This window comes from Bombyx mandarina, chromosome 20 (assembly GCF_030267445.1).
Source record: "Bombyx mandarina strain Sakado chromosome 20, ASM3026744v2".
In the NCBI taxonomy this organism is placed as follows: Eukaryota; Metazoa; Arthropoda; class Insecta; order Lepidoptera; family Bombycidae; genus Bombyx; species Bombyx mandarina.
In genome coordinates this window covers 1,030,835-1,050,559 of record NC_143226.1, presented here as the reverse complement: position 1 = coordinate 1,050,559, position 19,725 = coordinate 1,030,835, and the positions used below count along the sequence as shown (strand labels likewise).

General features: G+C 34.1%; 1 protein-coding gene across 2 annotated transcripts in view; it reads left to right on the top strand.

The window, feature by feature from the left end:
- Positions 1–1,480: 1,480 nt before the first annotated feature.
- The window catches only part of Sox15 (Sox box protein 15), a 161,814-nt gene continuing 143,569 nt past the window's right edge, over positions 1,481–19,725 (top strand). Inside the window, exons 1-2 of one of the 2 annotated variants that reach the window (XM_089736138.1) lie at positions 1,481–1,708; positions 10,928–11,155. In XM_089736138.1, the coding sequence (XP_089592264.1) occupies positions 11,073–11,155 (83 nt within the window). In that variant the 5' untranslated portion in view covers positions 1,481–1,708; positions 10,928–11,072. Of the gene's footprint in view, positions 1,803–10,927; positions 11,156–19,725 lie in introns of both variants that reach the window. The other variant, XM_089736137.1, reaches the window with a different exon arrangement.

Sequence of the window (19,725 nt, the reverse complement as noted above, 5' to 3'; positions counted from 1 at the left end):
CATAACATATATTACGGAAAAAAAAACAAGTTATAAGCAAAGATATAGTGAAAAAACGAGATTAAAATTAAAACACGTACTAACAGCCACAAATAGAAAAAAAAATAACATGTATATATCGTAAATGTAGGCAAGTTTTCCTGTTCCGATGGTACGATCTGGGTAGATCCCAGTAAAGCCACGGCCCGTTTAAGAAGATGCGGTGTCTCTATCACACACGTGCCCGAGTTTAAAGATAGAAAGAGACAATATTGAGATGCAGCTTCGTAGCTAATCATTCGTGTCCACTCTCCACCTGCGCCTACACATCCGTAGAGCCGAAATATTTATTGGCTTCGTGTTTTAATCATGCGTTTTCTTTTTTTTTTTTTATATTAAAATATATAAATACATCAAAAGCGCTAAATAAGATTGATGAAAAAACGAAACATTTTAGATAATTGCATTATTTAAATTTGTCCATTAACAAAAGTTTATTGCAGTATTCGAATATGCTACTTAAGTTCTAAGCATATTGGTTTATTTTTGAGCGTGGCAAAGTGGAGTCGTTTAAGACAGAATTAAATAATGGCAAATTATCAAGGTGAATGTAAATTGTACGGAGATGTTACTGTCGTCTCGTTTACTCGACATTGAATATAACAAAGCGGAAAAGAGACTAAAATATGCGATTGGTTTCATGGAGGCTTTCGGTGCTTACGACCAGCCACTAAACAAGTATTTTCGGGAGCACAAACATTTTTTACAATATTCATTTTTAAGTTTACCGTATTTAATTTACCTCATACTTTTCATATATTTCATTAATGTTTAGCAAAAATAATATAAATCTTTAAAAAATATGTATGATTTTTAAAAAATTAAAAATACTGTTGTTACTTAGTTTACATGACCTCTGCAATGAGTCTTATACAAGACTGAAAGTTTCGTCGACTTTCTGGCAATTTGCTACCTAATAAATAAATTTAAACACAGAATATGTTGTGATACAAATTAGATGGTCTGTCGGTAGGTAATCCCATCCATTCCTACCACAAATAGTTCCGTTTTGAAAGATAGGGCAATCGTTTTTTTTAAAACAGTATTTCAAGAGAGTTCAGGTTGTTAGTTTAAATGAAATTCCCAATACTTATCCATGCGAATGCAACAACATTTGCGAACAACAAAATAACTAATTATGACTGATGGTAGGACGTCTTGCGAGTCCGCACGGGTAGGTACCACCGCCCTGCCTATTTCTGCCGTGAAGCAGTAATGCGTTTCGATTTAAAGGGTGGGGCAGCCGTTGTAATTATACTGAGACTTTAGAACTCATATGTCAATACGTTGTAGACGTCTATAAGCTCCGGTAACCACTTAGCTCGTCCACGCAACTAAGTAACAAACAAAAAAGAAAAAAAAAACTAATATACGCAATAAATAGCAACGACCAAATGTTTGTGTTACCTGGATTCTTTTAGGCCGCGTAGAGCTGCGCGTGAGACTCCAGTCCATCGTGCACTGCCGACGGTGTAGTATCACGGTGCCCGTGCCGACCATATGTTCTTCATACGCATCGTTATCAACGTGTGCCTTTTAAAACACAGATGAAAAGAAAAAAACCGTGAAAGTGTGTGTAAAAAACGGAGACGAAATAAATAAAAGTGAAAAAGTTTTTTTTCTTTTGTGAGTTTATCGTATTTTATTACGGAACTATATTTTTACTGTGGTAGGTACGTTGTGGTGTTGTAACAGAATCATAAGATAAACGATTAACATTGAACACTTAAAGACATCAGGGACGTTTCGCTGGTTTAGTTGATGTAAGTATTTTGATTTAAGTAAAAGGATCTGTTAAAACTACCTTGGTTTGTTGGTGCGGCATTTTTTTTTTATTTAAAAAAGAAGATTTTTTTTTTGTAAATTCTTGTATTATGTCAAATCCGAATGCCAAAACAAAAGTTCTCCATTTAAAAAACAAAACTTTGAAAGTTCAATTTCACGGTTACTTGAGTAATAGCGTTGACACGCTTTGATGGGTTTAGGGTGAGCTTTCGTATTGAACTTTGTTTAATTGATTCTCATGTCAAGCAAAAGTGTTACAATTTAAAAAAAAAAGTAACTCAAAGTAGTTCGTGTAATAGATACTTATTGTACATTCTATGCAATGTAAGTTCTTGTAGATAATATCTATTTTTAAGTGTATGAGCGTAACTTGTAGCAGTTTAAGAAAAATCTAATTACATAATAAATGTTGTCTGAAGACGAATTACTACCAAGAAAAGCAAGGGTTATCTCCAAAATAGATATTATAAAGAGGAGAGAACTGTAAAGTAGATATTATTACTTATAACTTAATTGAATTTAAAAAACATACAATTTAACCAAACTCTGACGTATAAATGGCATCTTATCACTAATAGCGATCTATTCTAATACGTTAGATGAAAAATAATTGATAAATTAAAAATATATATTAATTTTAGTGTAATTACTATTTATATATTTATATATATTCATTTACACAAATATGTATATTAAAAAAAGGAAATGTAGAGAGACAGATAATATTTGGTGTGTCTACCTTTTCAGATACTTACTATATTTATACATACATTACATATTATACATATTATTTTTATACATAACTAGCTGACCCGTCAGACTTCGTAGTGCGTCAATCGATAAATAAAGACCTAAACTTTTGAGGGACACATTGAGGGAAAACAAAATTGTTATTTTTATTTAATTCCAAGCATTTTCATATTTATCTACCTTTTAAACCTTCTCTGGGCTTCCACAATTAATTCAAGACCAAAATTAGCCAAATCGGTCCAGCCGTTCTCAAGTTTTAGCGGGACTAACGAACAGCAATTCATTTTTATATATATAGATTAATTGAATTAATCAAACTAAAATAATTACAAAATAAACCATGATATAGTGTATGTGTATGTGCGTAAACATGAATCTTACACGAAAAGTTTGTCTGAATCTTATTGTAAGCGCAGGGGAATCCGTGTTCTCGAATACGATTAAACTTACGCTCTATATATCTGAAAAGCGTTTTAAACAAAAGATAAATACTCTGTACCTCAATTTATTAAAGGAAACCAAATAAAAAAAATCGATCCAGCAAATATTTATGTGTACCCGGACAAAAAAATGTGACAGCGTATTAAAAATTGATAAAATTTAACCACGGATTAAAGGAAAATGTTATTTCTAATCATCGATAATAGAGTGTATTATTTTATGTATATCAAATTTGTTTTTGGTAGTTTTATAAACATATAGGTTCACTTAATAAATAAATAGTTTAACGTCTTTATAATAAAGTATTGTTATACTTAGAGAAGATTCAAAGAGTTATTTCGAAAAGTATCTTGTTTAAAAATCAAGTTAAATATCTATTTAAGGTTTTAACGCGTAATTATCAAGGAACTTTCTGAGTATTCGTGGCTGGGCGTACCATATTAATGGTAGGGCGTGATATTAACCGGTAAATCTTCGTAACATCTCTCTGCCTATTTATGCCGCGAAGGCACGTGGGCGGGTTAACCGATATTCCATTTCTTTTTATTTATTTTTAATAATCAAAGATTTTTCGCAACAACAAAAAAGATTCCTCCATAAAACCGTTGTTTTGGATTCAATGAAATCGTAAATTAGGTAACATAAAAAGGAGGGCTGCGCCATTCAAGATCTATCGTGGTATCTATGGGTTCTGGTAACCGCATAAAACTAGATGAGTTGTGAATCCGTTTGCCCGTCGACACATAAGAAATAACTTTACTCCATGATTCGATACCAAGTTATGTCACGCGAATTGTTCCCCTACTATTGGTTTCCCTAAAACCCAAAAACAACTGTTTGGCCCATAAATAATCTTCTACACAAGCTCGATGTCAATCGGTATAATAAAAAAAGAACATTAACAAAAACACAACCTAAAACCTATACATTTATTTATTTATTTACACAGTAATAATTGTAATAAAATATTGACCAAAAAAATTTCACGGAGGTATTAGTAGCTACAATGAAAATACACCCCATTTTCATTATGAAGAAATTTCTTTCGGTTGCTGTAATCTAAAATATCACGTTTATTGTGGCATCAGGTACATATTTTTCCATGCCCAACATCCATGTCGAAAAGAGCATTGCCATGTCACTTGGCGCGAGCAAATTTTGTCTTAAACTTATACATATGCTATACTTGAAAGTAAGTAAGTTATAAGTTTCAAGTTTGGTTCCAATCGTATTAAGCGTTAAAGAAATAAAGTTACCTTTGAAAGTAGCCCATAGATAGAGCCCATAGACATCTGCAAAGTGATAAACTCAAAAAACGCTGAAAAAAATATACCACAAAATGTGGTAGAGAATTTTTAAAATAGGTAGTTGAGAGTTCATTCTGAAAACGTTATTGAAGGATTGGTCTTAGCAAGAGTAGTGCTTCGCAAAATCTACCACCGGATCGGAATCGCGACTCACTGAGAAGATCCGGCGAGAAACTTAGTAGGGTTTTGACAATGGGAAGTCCTTTAACCTATGTATCGACTAACGGAGGCCTGTCGGTTTTTCCTATTTAAATGCTCGATCTCCAAGAGTTACTATGATTACTTACCACTGAGATTGGATTTTGTAATCGTTTGACGGTGTGACTGGCCAAAATTTGGATTTTTTCAATCTTTTTGTGACTGTTAGTTTAAATTCAATTAATTGGAATGAGGATCTTCAACAATAGCTATCTGTTCCGCTCTTGATTAATAGGTAGGTTCAGGGTATATCAGTAACGAGGTCACTGACCCGTAGGATCCCGGTCTCCTTCAGCTAGTACTAGTTTTGTAAGGGAAATAGTATCAGACGTCCGTGGTAGTACTTCAATAGACCAAATTCTCAACGTAACTAGGAGCTAGTGTGCTTAAAATCAGCTTTGTGCCACCACACCGTCTCATTTCTACTGGCAATCACACTTTTGGATAGAATCAAGTTCTATAATGAGCACCGACCATGGTGTTCATGCGAGGTTTAAGGAAAGTATGTAGTGGAAGCAGCGGCTTGGCTGTGCCCTTGGCATCGCCAGCGTTCGTAGGAGAGTTTTATCGCGTAGACCAGAGGCTTATTTGCGAAAACAGCAGAAAAGTAAAAGACGGCTGTTGTTCAAACATAATCCTGAGTCCTAAAAGTCCGGTCATGAAAAGTCCTGAGTTGGGCGACAGCATTCACCTCTCAGACTATCGTTGACATCAAACGAACTACGACAATGATAACAATGTTTCGAACTGTTGAAGCAAAAAAAACAAAATTCATAAATCAGCATCAGCAATAAAATTTTTTTTTTTTTACATTAATAAAACCGGCGCTTTTTTAATTTTTTTAAATGTGGATAGCGGCATTTACGTTGTAGATGTCTATGGGCTCCGCCAAGCAGTAAACACCAGGCGGGCCGTGAGCTTTGCACGCATTTAAATAATAAAAATAAAATAAAGTCTAGTTACAAGATCAGCCATTTTTAAATCCATAATAAGCCATAGTTAATCTTGTACTAAAGCTCCTCTGCTTTGATTGAAGAAGCGAAATTTTTAACACAAGAACATACATATGGATATGCTTAATAGGCTTAAAATAAAAAAAAGTAATAATCAAACCGTAATGTTTGGTATAAAAACAACTACGAACAGTGTTGTCAATAACAACAAAAAAAAACCCGAGAATCGACTTCAACCTGAGGTATTTTAATGTATTTGACCTCACGACCTCAACTTGAATATGCATTACCAGCGTCGGTTGAATAAACTTAAAACAGAGAACATGCTGAAAAAAACATATTTAAATACGGCGCTTTCGTCAATATTTAGTTAATGTGAACATTGTTGACTTTATGAAATAATATGAACTCTATTCATCATCAAAAGATAAGAATCGTCCAGTCGTCCATCATTGATTTTTCTAAGGCTCGCCACAAATACTTTTCTTGAAACGTCCGCATTAAATAGATTTCCATTTATTTGTCACAATACCTCATGGTTCGCTTGGCGACAAAGAAGATGTTTCATTTATTGACAGTCGAGCTGTAGTGTGGCGGAATCTCAAGAAGATATGGACTGATATAAAAAAGTGACAAAGGAATGTTAGGAATTAGGGAGTTAAGTAGAGAAAATTCTGGAAAATTCCACCGATAACGCTACAACAGATGAGTGATAGGAAAATAGTAGAGTTAGTCGTCGAAGGCTTACTGTGAGGCGCCGCGATCCTATGTGCTACTACTGCAAAGCAGTCATGCAGACCTATTTCATTGGTGGACGAGCTGTTTAATACCAGATATGAAATTTCGGTCATTGGTTTTGCATTTTCGTTGTGATGCTCCAATATTCACTTTACACTAGATTGGTCCTGATCTAAGTGGTTCAAAAAACTCAAAAAGCTTAGAGAAGATGACGGTACTGAAAAATGAAACGTCAAAGCACTTCGGTCCACTGCACTGCACGTAATGTAAATCAAATTGATATCAGCTGACGTATTGGGTTCGATGACTTCGTGCATACTTTTCCTTACATTGCTGCTTTACGAAATATGTATTGGTGTTGTGCAAACTTCAACAAACAATACAGTATTTAGGCGTAAGCAGTGTCGAAGAAGTCTGTTTAAGATCGAACTAGTGATGCTGTTATATATTTTTTTCACTTAAAAAGAATTCGAAGAAGCATTTATGAATATATGTACATCGCTTCTATATTCATTAACGACTTCAAGCAGCTTTATCTAATATAATATGAGTATAAAATCAATTCCGATGAATTCTTCTATAATATTAATGAAATAGATACAAATTCTGCAAATGATCATCTACCATAGATAAAGTCTAAGCTCAAGGTTGTACAATTAAAAAAACAGCGATTTCTCATGACAGTCAGTCGAGATAACGATCGGTATATCGAGTAGTGATGTGACAGCCATTGTCGATAAACCACAGTAGCTAGATTTTATCGATTCGGCTTAAGTGACGAAAATCTAATTACGGTTATTGAACTATTATTGTATGTAGTTCTTAGAAATATTGAATGCTTGTTTATGTATAGATTTTAATTATGTTTTGACTTAAACTACAAAGAGGCTTATAGTTTCTATGATATATTTTTTGAATAGTTACAATTATTTATCGAAAGCAAATTATTACATTGAAAATCAATCGGGAAAGGAATAATGATGCTAAATTCGATTTTATTTGCAGCTATATAACCTGTGTATTATTAAACTTATCATGTCTTGTCTTCATGTTTCTTTTATGGCTTAGAAAGGTGGACGAGCTCACGCCCCATTGGTGCTAAGTGGTTACCGGAGCCCATAGACATCTGTAACGTAAATGCCGCCACCCACTTTGAGATGTGGGTTCTAAGGTCTCAGTTTGTACAGTACAACGGCTGCCCCAGTCTTCAAACCGAAACCCAATACTGCTTCATGGCAGAAAAAAGACAGGTTGATGGTACCTACCCGTGTGCACTCACAAGACGTCCTACCACCAGTACTTATGCAAATTATAATTTTACGGATTCGATTTTTATTACACGATGTTATTATTCCTTCACCGTGGAAGTCAATCGTGAACATTTGTTGAGTACGTATTTCATTAGAAAAAATGGTACCCGCCTGGGATTCGAACACCGGTGCATCACTTGATACGAATACACCGGGCGTCTTATCTTTTAGGGTCACGACGATTTCAAAAGAGCAACGGTTGTCCAACCCCTTAAAGACGCTGCTTCACGGTCGAAAATAGGCAGGGTGATATATTCATAGTACCTACGCAAGAGGCAGGGTGATAGGTATCTATCTGTGTAACAACACGCCCTACCTTACCACAAGTAGGTATTCTAATTACGTAACACTTACCTAGCAGATTATTAATTATAAACTATTTGTGTTAATTGTTTTTGATACTAAGTTTCTTTCTCTTTCGATTTCATTTTCAGAGAGAGATATTTATACGATCTGTGTCATGCAACATTATGTGACCAACTCTATACCTAATCATTTTCCACACATTTTTGTCAAAATGTACGATATTGTTAATCATAATTAGTAATCAAGGGAACTATTATTAAATGTTGGTGGTACATAGAAAAAACAAAACGCATCAACCCGCTTAGGGAAATAGCATCATTAATAAGCACCAATAAACAAAAGGAAACTATCGGGGGCTTATTGAAACATCAATTAAACATTTATCTAGAGGATGACCGGTATTTTTTTGTTTGTTTGATTAATTGTGTTTTTTAGAAATTATATTTAAATACGTATTACATATTGATATTATATTATAGAATTTGTTATTTTCTTTCAATAAAAAAAAGTTTATGTTTAAGTTGATTATCGATAAGGTTGATTATTGAAAACACGAATAAAACAACATTTTCTGAAAATAAATCGTAGTTAGATCGAATTATCGTCCCCGAAATCCCCTGTATACTAAATTTTATGAAAATCGTTGGAGCCGTTTCCGAGATTCAGGTTATATATGTATTTATATACAAGAATTGCTCGTTTAAAGGTATAAGATTAAGGGAGCTATAGGAAAATCCTTCAATGTATTTTTCCAAATACCAACATCTCTTAAAGATTGTAAAGGTGACGTCACTCTACCCCATAAACGTAAATTTATATATACGTAGCTAATGGTGGGATCATAATGAATTACCTATTGGGCGGTTTTCCTCGTTTCTATATTATTATCAGGCTCTGCAACACTGAATGCACTAAGTCATTTATTTTAATAACCGTAGGTTTAGATGAAAAATAAAATTTAAATTCAATTTTTATTTTCTAGAAAATCGCAATAACCGTGGCTTGGTAATCGACACAGCGATTTACTAATAATTATACACGTTTACAGTTTAAAATAGCGTTCTTAATTTATTGGTGAAAATTAAACATACCTACGATTATTTCTTACTGAAGGTCATGAATAAAAGTTATTTTCGATATGTATTTCTAACGCAAAAAACATATCCAAGTTGCCTATTTACTAAAAGTTTAAATGTATATTTTTGTTTAAATGTTATTAGTGTTTGTACTGCAAAGCGCGGCCACGGTGACGCGTCGTGGTGCCGCCAACATTGACAGCTGTCAATCAGATTCAATATGGCGGCCCAGCCGGTTCTGGTCGTGGCTATCTCATGAATCTGACGAAGGGATCGATGGCCGATGTGTTAAGATTAGATGTTATTCGTTTTCTTTAATAGTTTTATTAATATTTTAGTAAAAGTGATGTTTAAATTACAATAAAAGGTGACTGTAGGTTTTCAGTAATTACAATACAAAATTTTATTATATTATCATCGTACTTTTTTATTCATTAAAAGCTAATGAAAGCAAAAAAAAATACATGGGCAATCTAAAAGCTTACATTTTAAGCCTGATGCATGATTTTCAGAGATAATTTTTTAGGGCACTAGCTAGAGAGTGGGTTTCAAGTCCAATTATCAAATCTGTCGTAATGTACTTGCCGTAAAATGTTGTATTGACGCGAGGTAAAAGATCTCTTGATGACTCGTTGACTGGCTGCTATGCGGCGAACTAATCAGAATGTCACTCTCAAATCGTACTTACTTAGTTGGCTAGAACGTAACGCAACGCAGGGCAACTAATAGATAATACATTTTGAATGAAATACATTCTCTTTACTAAGATGGTTGGATTTAGTATAACATAACATTCAGTTTTCAATTTGTTTAGTATTTTGTAATGCCCCATATCTATCAATGTATGTTTAATTATGAAAAACAATCATTCAGGATTTGAAATTAATCGTTAAATATTTTTAGTGATTAAACTAAAATTATCTATTTTCTGAAAAATAATCACATAGAAAATACCTTTTGAAACTCATATTATTGTGTACTTGTTAATTCTATTTTAATTAATATTCAACGGTTTTAACGTTAACAATATGCAGCCTTTTAAAAAGTATGTGCATTTATAAATTATTAAACCTACAGCAAATTTTTCAAACGGTTGTAAGTTTTAATCTCTCTAAGCTGTCTGTAAAACTAATTTGCCTTAGTAAATTTGCGCAAATGTTTTTATTTTAATTAAGCATTGGTAATTTTCATATTATTTAATGTAGCTGCTAGGCGGATCTACCGAAGCTAGGCAGAAAGAGATATGTGACTTCATATATTTCTTTAACCCATAATCAATAGCGAAAACATTTGACAGCTGCCCCGTTACGTTCATATGAGGTCATTGACTTCGGCATCTCTGATTTTTGATAATGTAGCTTGCAACTTAGAAATATGAATTAAAGTAACAGTATGTAATTGTCACGTTATAGAGTCTCATACAGAGCATTAGCTTCAGCTATTCCCGATCCTGCGGACAGAATGGAAAGCAGTCGACGTCGCCCAAAACACGTCATCTCAGATCCTCCCGATCCACTAACGGTGCTTCTAGGTACTTCAAGCACCGGTCACCGTTCTCGTCGAACCCGTCGCTTGCGACGAAGGGCTCGACGAGTAAATTAACTCTCAGACACAGCCCACTGAGTTTCTCGCCGGATCTTCTCAGTGGGTCGCGTTTCCGATCCGGTGGTAGATTCTGCGAAGCACGACTCTTGCTAGGGTTCGTGTTAGCAACGTCATCAGGTTTGAGCCCCGTGAGCTCACCTACAAAAGTTAGGGTTACACTGATATAGCCTCTCAAGGCTATCAGCTTAGGTAGGAAAAAAAAAAAAATATTTAGGAAGAAACAACGTCTGCTTACAAGGACAATAATTTTTTTTACCGCAAACACTAAAAATTAAGCCTGATGTTTAGTAGAAAATTGGCTTACTTCGTAGAGCTTTACATTTTTTTAACACAATCAAAATGTCACATAATTAAAAAGTTTATAATTAATTGTGGTTTTTATTTATATCATTTTTAAATTTTTGGTTTTCCTTTTTCAGGTAAATTGCAACTCGAGCAGAACGCATAGTGATGTGACGTACAATGTTTGATCGCGTCACAACGACGCTTGTGAAACGAATGAACTTATAAATTGTGTTGTGCAATCGATAGTCGATAATCGATTCTGTCATCGAGTGGTTCTGAATGAACAGCCTCATGCTTACGACTGCCGGCGTGGTGGATGATCAGCCCTGTGTGGATACAAATATGGCGTTTTCATCTTATAAGTAAGTTTTAAACTAGCTATGCTCATTTCTTTAAATTGGACGATGCTAGTCAATACTTAGTGATGCTATTCAAGTTGTAAGTAAGTGTTAAAGTAATCTAACGAAAACAATTGAAATAATTCGATAAAATTCTACAATTAAAAATAATCTTGATGGTGCTATGTGTTTTTTAATGAAATCATAATGAAATTATCTCCATGGAAACGGGTAAAAAGCTGTCATAACCAAAACACGCGTAGCCTGACAGCGCTCGGTAGTGAGATGAAGCCATTTGTCCAAAAAATGCTACCAACTCCGTCCCAATCGCAAACAGAATTCATAAGATCACTTATACTTGGAAATCGAGTCAAGCTTTCGATGCATCATTAACAGCATTATTCGAATAATTATTTCGTTTTTTATCGTTACCGGCGACCGATTTCTAGACGTTACGAGTTCCTTCGATAAAAAAAAAAACAATGTTTGGTAATTTAAGTAATTAATCATTTGTGTGATATCGCGCTCGTTGCGGTACTGTGTAACTTTGACAAGTGATGTTGACTTATTTGACTTTTAATTGAGGATACAGCGCCGATCCAAGTTAAGCCGTTCAGTTTAATCGGATAGTACTGAATTTTATTTTCGGTCAAGGTAGAGTTTTATTTGCGGTTTGACTGTAACTAATTTATTGTTGACGTCCTATATACCTACTGTATTACTATCGGTCACAATATTACTCGAAGGTCACGGGAGACTAGTTGTTTTCGTCTCGAAACTTAACTGCGAATTTGTTTTGAAAATACAGTAATTACCGGATGCAAAAAGCCGTTGCCCGATGAATTCGTCAGTCGGTTACAGTCCTCAATCGGGCACCTTTCGTTTACAAAAAAAAAAAAGAACCATACGCCATTTCATGTCAATTTTTGAATTATTCATTGTGCGAATGCGCGAGCGCATCGATTGATGCAAACAAAAAGCGCGCGCTCGCTAATCTTCGGCCTTTTTCGCGTCCCTTCGGCCTTCCTCGGCCCAGTACTGCCAACATTCGAGTTTATTATTCAACATCTTTTTGTTGTCACGCTGCGCAAATACACAGCGGCTAATACATTTGTTTGATAAATGAATTTTTTTTATGGAATCTTCTTACAAGTTTTTCGGTAATTTTTCGGTGTCAGCATGTGTTCTTTTGTTGACTTCATTCAAGCCGGTCGGATAAAAAGAAAAGGTAATGCTGTGTCACATAATCCGTTGTGTTCTCGTAGCAATGTTCTCGGAACTCGATCTCGGAGTATTAATATTACTGGTCATATTGATTTGACAAGATTAACTACCGACTTGTTTTTTTATTTGTCTTTCGTTGTAGCGTTCCGACAGCGCGCATTGACATCAGCTGACTTGCGTAGTTTAAATCTGGTGATTAATGGTTTATGAAATCTATTTTATCTAAATCAATTATTTTTATTGGGTTAGGTAATCGTTTACTGATCTTAAACACGCGGCGTAACATACTGCAAAAACATACAATGGAATAAAATTCAAACAAATATTGACAACATTAAACTTTTTGTTCAAAGTAAATGAATGAAACCTTTTTTTTTTCAATTCATTAAAGAAAAGTAATGAAACGAAAACTAGTGTTCTGAGTTTGCTTTAGTTCGTTCGTCAAGTCAGTGAGAAGTAACTTGGTATGCCGCGAGTGCAGAAAAAAAATGATTCGAATATCCGAGCGTTCATCCCCCGCGCCCGCACGTCCGCCGCGCTTCGACGCCGCGTCTCGACTGTACGTGATTGGTTTATTAATTAGGCGAATCATCGTCGGGTTCCATTTTTAAAAATAGGCGGGATTCTTTCTGCGCTCTTTTCTTTTTAATTTCGACCGGTGTTGAACCGCAATTAGAGTTGCCAGTTTAAATCTTTTTATCGCTTTAACCTGTGAAACGTTGATGAAAGATCAATTTTGAATTTCGTTTATGACATTTAATTAGTTAAAATGAAATCGTCTTTGGTTGAAATGAAAAGATAATCATACTACAATTTCGTATAAATAAAGTGTTATTTTGGTATTGCAATAATGTGTGCTGGAAATGTGTTCAATCTATATAATACTAATATTTTAGGAAATGAAAAATGAAATTGTATTGGGACATCCGTAACAAGTAAAAGTTTTTTTTTGCTCCAGACGGATGAATAAGTTTACGGCCATCCTGATATCACTAGTGTCCATAGACATTACAATGTGATTGCTACTTGAGACAATGTGAGGTCGAAGTTTTAATTGTATTAACGGTCATCAGTTTGATTACGGGCTCGTGGCCTATCTAACATCAACGTCGGAACTCATAAGCCATATTGCGAATGTCGCCATATATGTTGATATATGGTCAAATTGTCAGTTCGGTCACCCGGCCCTTTAGACCATAGCTCGTGATTACTGCGTAGTAAAAATAGGCAGGACGGTATTACAAGTCCATGTGAGCTCGCAGAACACCCTGTGGATAGCACATATATACAGCTTAGACAACGATTCAGAAGTAAGTTAGGTAGAAAGATAATGGGGTAGTACTACTAATTCTGGACAAATTATGGGAGTCAGGAGCTACTGGACGAGATCTAGATTGCGCGTCATCATGTAGGTAAGACTCTCTGGCCATTAAGTGCGTCAGTTTTAAATCGATATAAAGTAAACTATTTAATAGATGTTGTCCACTGGCTGTCATGACACGAATATCTTTGCGTCAGTAGCAAACAAAAAGATACGATAAAAAAAAAGTAAGATTCGAAAATCGAACGTGACCTCACTCGGTCTGTTGAAAAATAATTCAAAAAAGCATGTCCGCGGTCCGTTCCGAAGTTATGTCCCCGCTGGATACCGTTAGGATTCCTTCGAAATTTAAAAATGAGTAAAAAAATCAAAACTTTTAAAACTATTCCAATTGGCAGCGTTCGGAATCCGTTTTGTCTGGCGTTGCCTTTTCTTGTCTCTGTCCTGAGTTGACTAACGGGCGACACTTTGTTAATTTTGTAGTTTAGCAATATATGTATTTTTTTTTATTAATAGACATGGGCACTAATATCCACAATTTACTCATTTCTACTGCAAAGCATATATTTGTTGGGATAGTTTGCTCTATTAACCACGTAGTACGTAATAGGAATTCTTTGAGCAATTCACGTATGAAAGTCCTTTTTATTGATACGAAAAAATAGTAAGTACCTATTATTACGGTAGGGAAAAATTAAATACCACATGGCAGGTAAGAGATTAACCTGAAAATAGAAAGTTACTTACTGATAGGGCTGGTACAATGTGACTCGCTTAGATGGATCCTGCCATTCTATTACTTAGTCTACCGCTAAGAAACCTTTCCACTTGAAGGCCCAGTGAACCAATGCAGAGAATATTTAACTTCTATATCCTCTTTTTTAATAGACCGTGAGCTCGTCTGCACTAAGATGAGGTAAAAGTGTTTTATCGACCTCAATATAATATAAATAATTTATAAAAAAGTAGGTGGAAAACGGTGAAGGAATAACATCGTGTAATAAAAATCAAACCCGCATAATTATAATTTGCGTAATTACTGGTGATAGGACCTCTTGTGAGTCGGCGCGGATAGCTACCACCACCCTGCCTATTTCTGCCGTGAAGCAGTAATGCGTTTCGGTTTGAAGGGTGGAGCAGTCGTTGTAACTATACATAAGACCTTAGAGCTTATATCTCAAGGTGTGTGGCGCATTTACGTTGTAGTTGTCTATGTGTGTAAAAGTGTTTTAGCAACGTCAATATAATAAATAATTTGTAAAAAATTGGACGCTTATGTAATTAGGATGATATTTTTTATGCCCCAACCTCTAGGTTAAAGAGTATGAGCCTACAGGCTAGGTGTAGACAGCCAAGACCTGGGAAGTCCTGTATTAATATTAGGTCTTCGCAATCGTAAACAGAAAAGTCACCATCAAATGCGAATACAACATCATACTTTACAGTGAAAATCATAGAAATAATTTACTTTGAGATTAAAAAAAAAACAATTTGAGAAACGAGAATTTATTTAAGGTTCGAAAAAAAAACATTCGAAATTAGAACTTGAACATATCGGAATTTAAATGTCTACGGGAAAAGAGCAAGATGGCGGTTACAATCAATAATAGTTAATTTAAGATATTTTGTGGTTTTTTTCTATTTTATAAAAGCTAATAGATACTTTTATTAAATTTCGACGCTATTGACTACTTCGAAATTTAACAAGATGCATAGGTATTTAAATATTTGAATATAATTATAATTATATTTTGTGGTTAGACACAATTTGAATCGAGGTACAGGTAACAACGAGGAATAATAAGCTGGACTAGAGCGATTGGTTCGGTAAAACCGAGAATGAACGCTAAAATAATATTACGAGGAAAATATAAATAATAAAATTAAAGCATTTTTGTTCGTTAAATTCTAAACTAAACATCTAGTAAATTTATATCCATCACAAAACATGCAAAATATGTATATTGTTAGAATTTACATTGACGTTATGTTACTAATAGGAAATTTTGAGAGAATCTTCTATCGAAAAATCAATATATTAGAAGGAATACAAAATTGTACTTTAATATAAATTATAACACCGATTATCAAATTTTAACAAAAGCAAAAATAAAATAAATTAAGTACAAATGGCAAAACTAGTAAATTACCGATACAAATAATAATTGGAAAGAAATGTTAAAGCAAAAAACCTCTCGTTCTTATATTAATCAGAATTCCACATCGCCAATAGATTTTGTTTTGTTTTAATCTATATATTGATACGTGAAGCAAAAACTTTGTATCCCTTTTTACGAAAATTGCGCGAACGGAGAAGTATGAAATTTTCCACACTTATAGAGAATATAGAGAAGAAGTGCACAATGCTAATATTTTTTTTAAATAATGTATAAAAGATACATTAAATCAATAAAGAAAACATTACGCACACCACATACCATGTATTTGACGCACACACTCATGCATACTATTTATTGTCAAACTTTTTTTCTTGACGTCTGTGGTCAAATTTAATATTTTTTTATAGTGTAGCCTTGGCGAAATTTGTGATTAAAGTATGTGTACAAACTTACAATTCCAATTAATTATAGTCGAATTTCGTCTACTGTGGGACCTCTAGTTTATTTTAATTCAGATTTACTTCTTAGCATATTAGTAACAAAATTATTCTAATGTAAAACAGAATTCTTTGATTATCTACAACTACAATTAATTACTATGACTTATAAAACTATTATACTATAATTGTTATAATAACGAGCGAAAGTATTTATGAAGAAACAGCTAATTCTTATTCTTTTTATATTGAAAGTTTTTTTTGAAGATATTTACAAATGAGTCCTGGTTTATTAGAGGTTTATTGAGAAGGAGATTTTAGAGATGGTTATTTTTCATAGCAATTAGGACTTTTTGGCGGGATCGCGATGAGTGAAGTTGTGTGATTTGTTTTATTTTGTCTATTTAGTGTTTCTTCGGGTATAAATGTGTAATAACGGTGGTTTATTATCTGTTTAATATCTGTGAAAGTGCACAAATGTGGGAAAATGAAACAAAGCCGCTGGACGTAACTTCTCGGGATCCTCCAAAAAGTCCACATTTTACTAAGATTATATTTCATCCCATATCATCTCATCTCATCATTTCATTTAATTTCATCCAAGTTGATTAATGTCTCAAATTAATCATCTTCTCATCTTCACTTCATTTCACTCCATATTATCATTTTTCATAAAATTATGAATATAAATGAAAATAAGACATGACTTAAAGGTCTTAGTTTTCAGGTCATAAAATCCCATTAAAAGAAATTATAGCACTTACGTAGAGAGTCCCCAGAGTTATTTCAATAATTAGATTTATTTGAAATATTTGCCAATAGACAATGTTTTCTATCAATCCTCACTTACTCTAAATGTTTTAGCTTAGCCCGTACTACACATATTTGGGTTGGAATTGAACACACAACCTTTTTCGTTTACCATTTGACTGTATTAGTTATACTTACTGAAAAAGGTTTGTTTTTCTGAGATATTTTAATATTATACAAAAATAAATAACTGGTAATAACTTACTGGTGGTAGGACCTCTTGTGAGTCCGCACGGGTAAGTACCACCCTGCCTATTTCTGCCGTGAAGCAGTAATGCGTTTCGTTGTAACTATACTGAGACCTTAGAACTCATATCTCAAGGTGGGTGGCGCATTTACGTTGTAGATGTCTATGGGCTCCAGTAGCCACTTATCACCAGGTGGGCTGTGAGCTCGTCCACCCATCTGAGCAATAAAAATATATAATAATAATACTAAGAAAAAGTACATATGATCATGAGTAAAATTACTTTATTCTATTTAGTTTTATAACTTTCCTGTTCAAAGGCTGCCATTCTATAAAGCGGGACATTCGTAGTCCAGCATGTTGCAACTGAATTACAAACGTGCGCTCAAATCCGACTTCACTCAGGACAAAAGAAAACAAAGCAAACAGTATAAAGGTAGCGCCACTGTATCGGAGAACGATAAAACCAATATATTAGTTACTCTCCCGGGATCAGACCACTGCGTAACCTTGTGCCTGAAAAAAAAAAGCGACAAGAATCGTAGCGACGCTTAAGCAGCTGTGCATTTAGTCTGTATTTTCAAAATTGTTCTAGAATTTTCTTAGTAAAAATACATGTGAAAGGATATTTAATAGATTCTTTACCGAATAAAGTAAGTATTTTTTTGGCTTAATTTCAAAGTTAAGATGGCTGTAATGTGCTTAAAACTTACTTCGTATTTCAAAATGGTTCTCTTCATGATAATGAAGTGCCGTAGATTCCTCTCGAATCAAAACTTATGAATTCTTTAGACAACTTTTTTTTTCTACGAAAAGTCAGGCTATAAATAAATGATTATCCACAATAATATAAAAGTGACAAATCAAACATGACTCTTCAGAGCTAACGTCTCTCGATCTTAGCGGCTACATAAAAACAAAATTTGCAAGAGTACAAAAATTGAGAGCCGCTCGCAAGATTTTATCGAAAATTTCCAATTTCACCATTTCACGAATGCATTCGTATGCGTTTTTTTTTTATTTATTCTTATCCTTTCGACGTTCGTATGGGACCACTCTCATAAATTATAGTTCGGTAGCTCTTTTAAAACGGAATATTTTTCTTTTATTTCTGTTTGACCCTTTGAAGAATTTATGTTCCGGTCTTACTTAGTGGTCGGCTGGCTGTCCGCTGGTCGCGATGCGTCGTCTTCGAAATAAATACTTTTATTAAATGCTCACTTTTTATTGTAACGTCGAATAAATTAACTTAAAAAATAATTTATTAATGAGCAGTTTTTAGACATTTACTAGATTAGTTAGTATTTTTATTCTTACTAGTGGTCCCCCGGCAGTCGAAATTCGACTATAATTAATTGAAATTATAAGTTTGTACACTATTGTGATTCTATTGTCAAAGAGTTTTATACTTCTATAATAACAGATTCCGCCAAGACTATGTACACTTTAGACAAATATTAATAAAGACAAACAATATTTAATCTCTTCTCAATTTGACCACAGACTTTAACAATAAACAAAACAGTATAATATGCGTGTGTGTGCGTCAAATACGTGTTAGTTTGTGTAATGTTTTCTTTATTGGCTTAATGTATTTTTTTATGTATTATTTAAAAATATATTAATATTCTGCACTCCTTCTCTATATTCTCTATAAGTGTTGGAAATTTCATACTCCTCGGTCCGCGCAATTTTCGTGAAAAGTGGTACAAAGTTTTTGCTTCACGTATTAATATATAGATACCTTGCGGTTATATTTGTAACACTAGCTTTTGTCCGCGACTCCGTCCGCGTGGAATAGTTACTTTGGCGTAACGCTAAATTTTACCTCCCACTTCATTTACGTAGAAAGTGAAAATATTTTGAAACATTCTTTATTGGTGCTCCACTTGTGTTGGTCTTACCGTGATGTTATATAGCCAAGAGCCTTCCTTAATAAATGGGCTTCAACACTAAAAGATTTTTTCAAATCGGACCAGTAGTTCCTGAGATTAGCGCGTTCAAACAAACAAACTCTTCAGCTTTATAATATTAGTATAGATTAGTCGCGATCGAAGTATTAATTTAAAATCGTCTATTTCTGATACTGTATTTACGTGTTCTAATAGAAAGCTCGCTGATAGACCGTAATTTGAGGTGACAGTGCTCCAAACATCAGCTAATCCGAAAATTGGTATTATTATTGAAGTTTTTTTTATTTATTGCTTAGATGGGTAGACGAGCTCACAGCCCACCTGGTGTTAAGTGGTTACTGGAGCCAATAGACATCTACAACGTAAATGCGCTACCCACCTTGAGATATAAGTTCTTAGGTCTCAGTATAGTTACAACGGCTGCCATACCCTTCAAACCGAAACGCACTACCTCAAGTAATTACGCAAATTATAATTTTGCGGGTTTGATTTTTATTACACGATGTTATTCCTTCACCGTGAAAGCAAATCATGAACATTTGTTGAGTACGTATTTCATTAGAAAAATTGGAACCCGCCTGC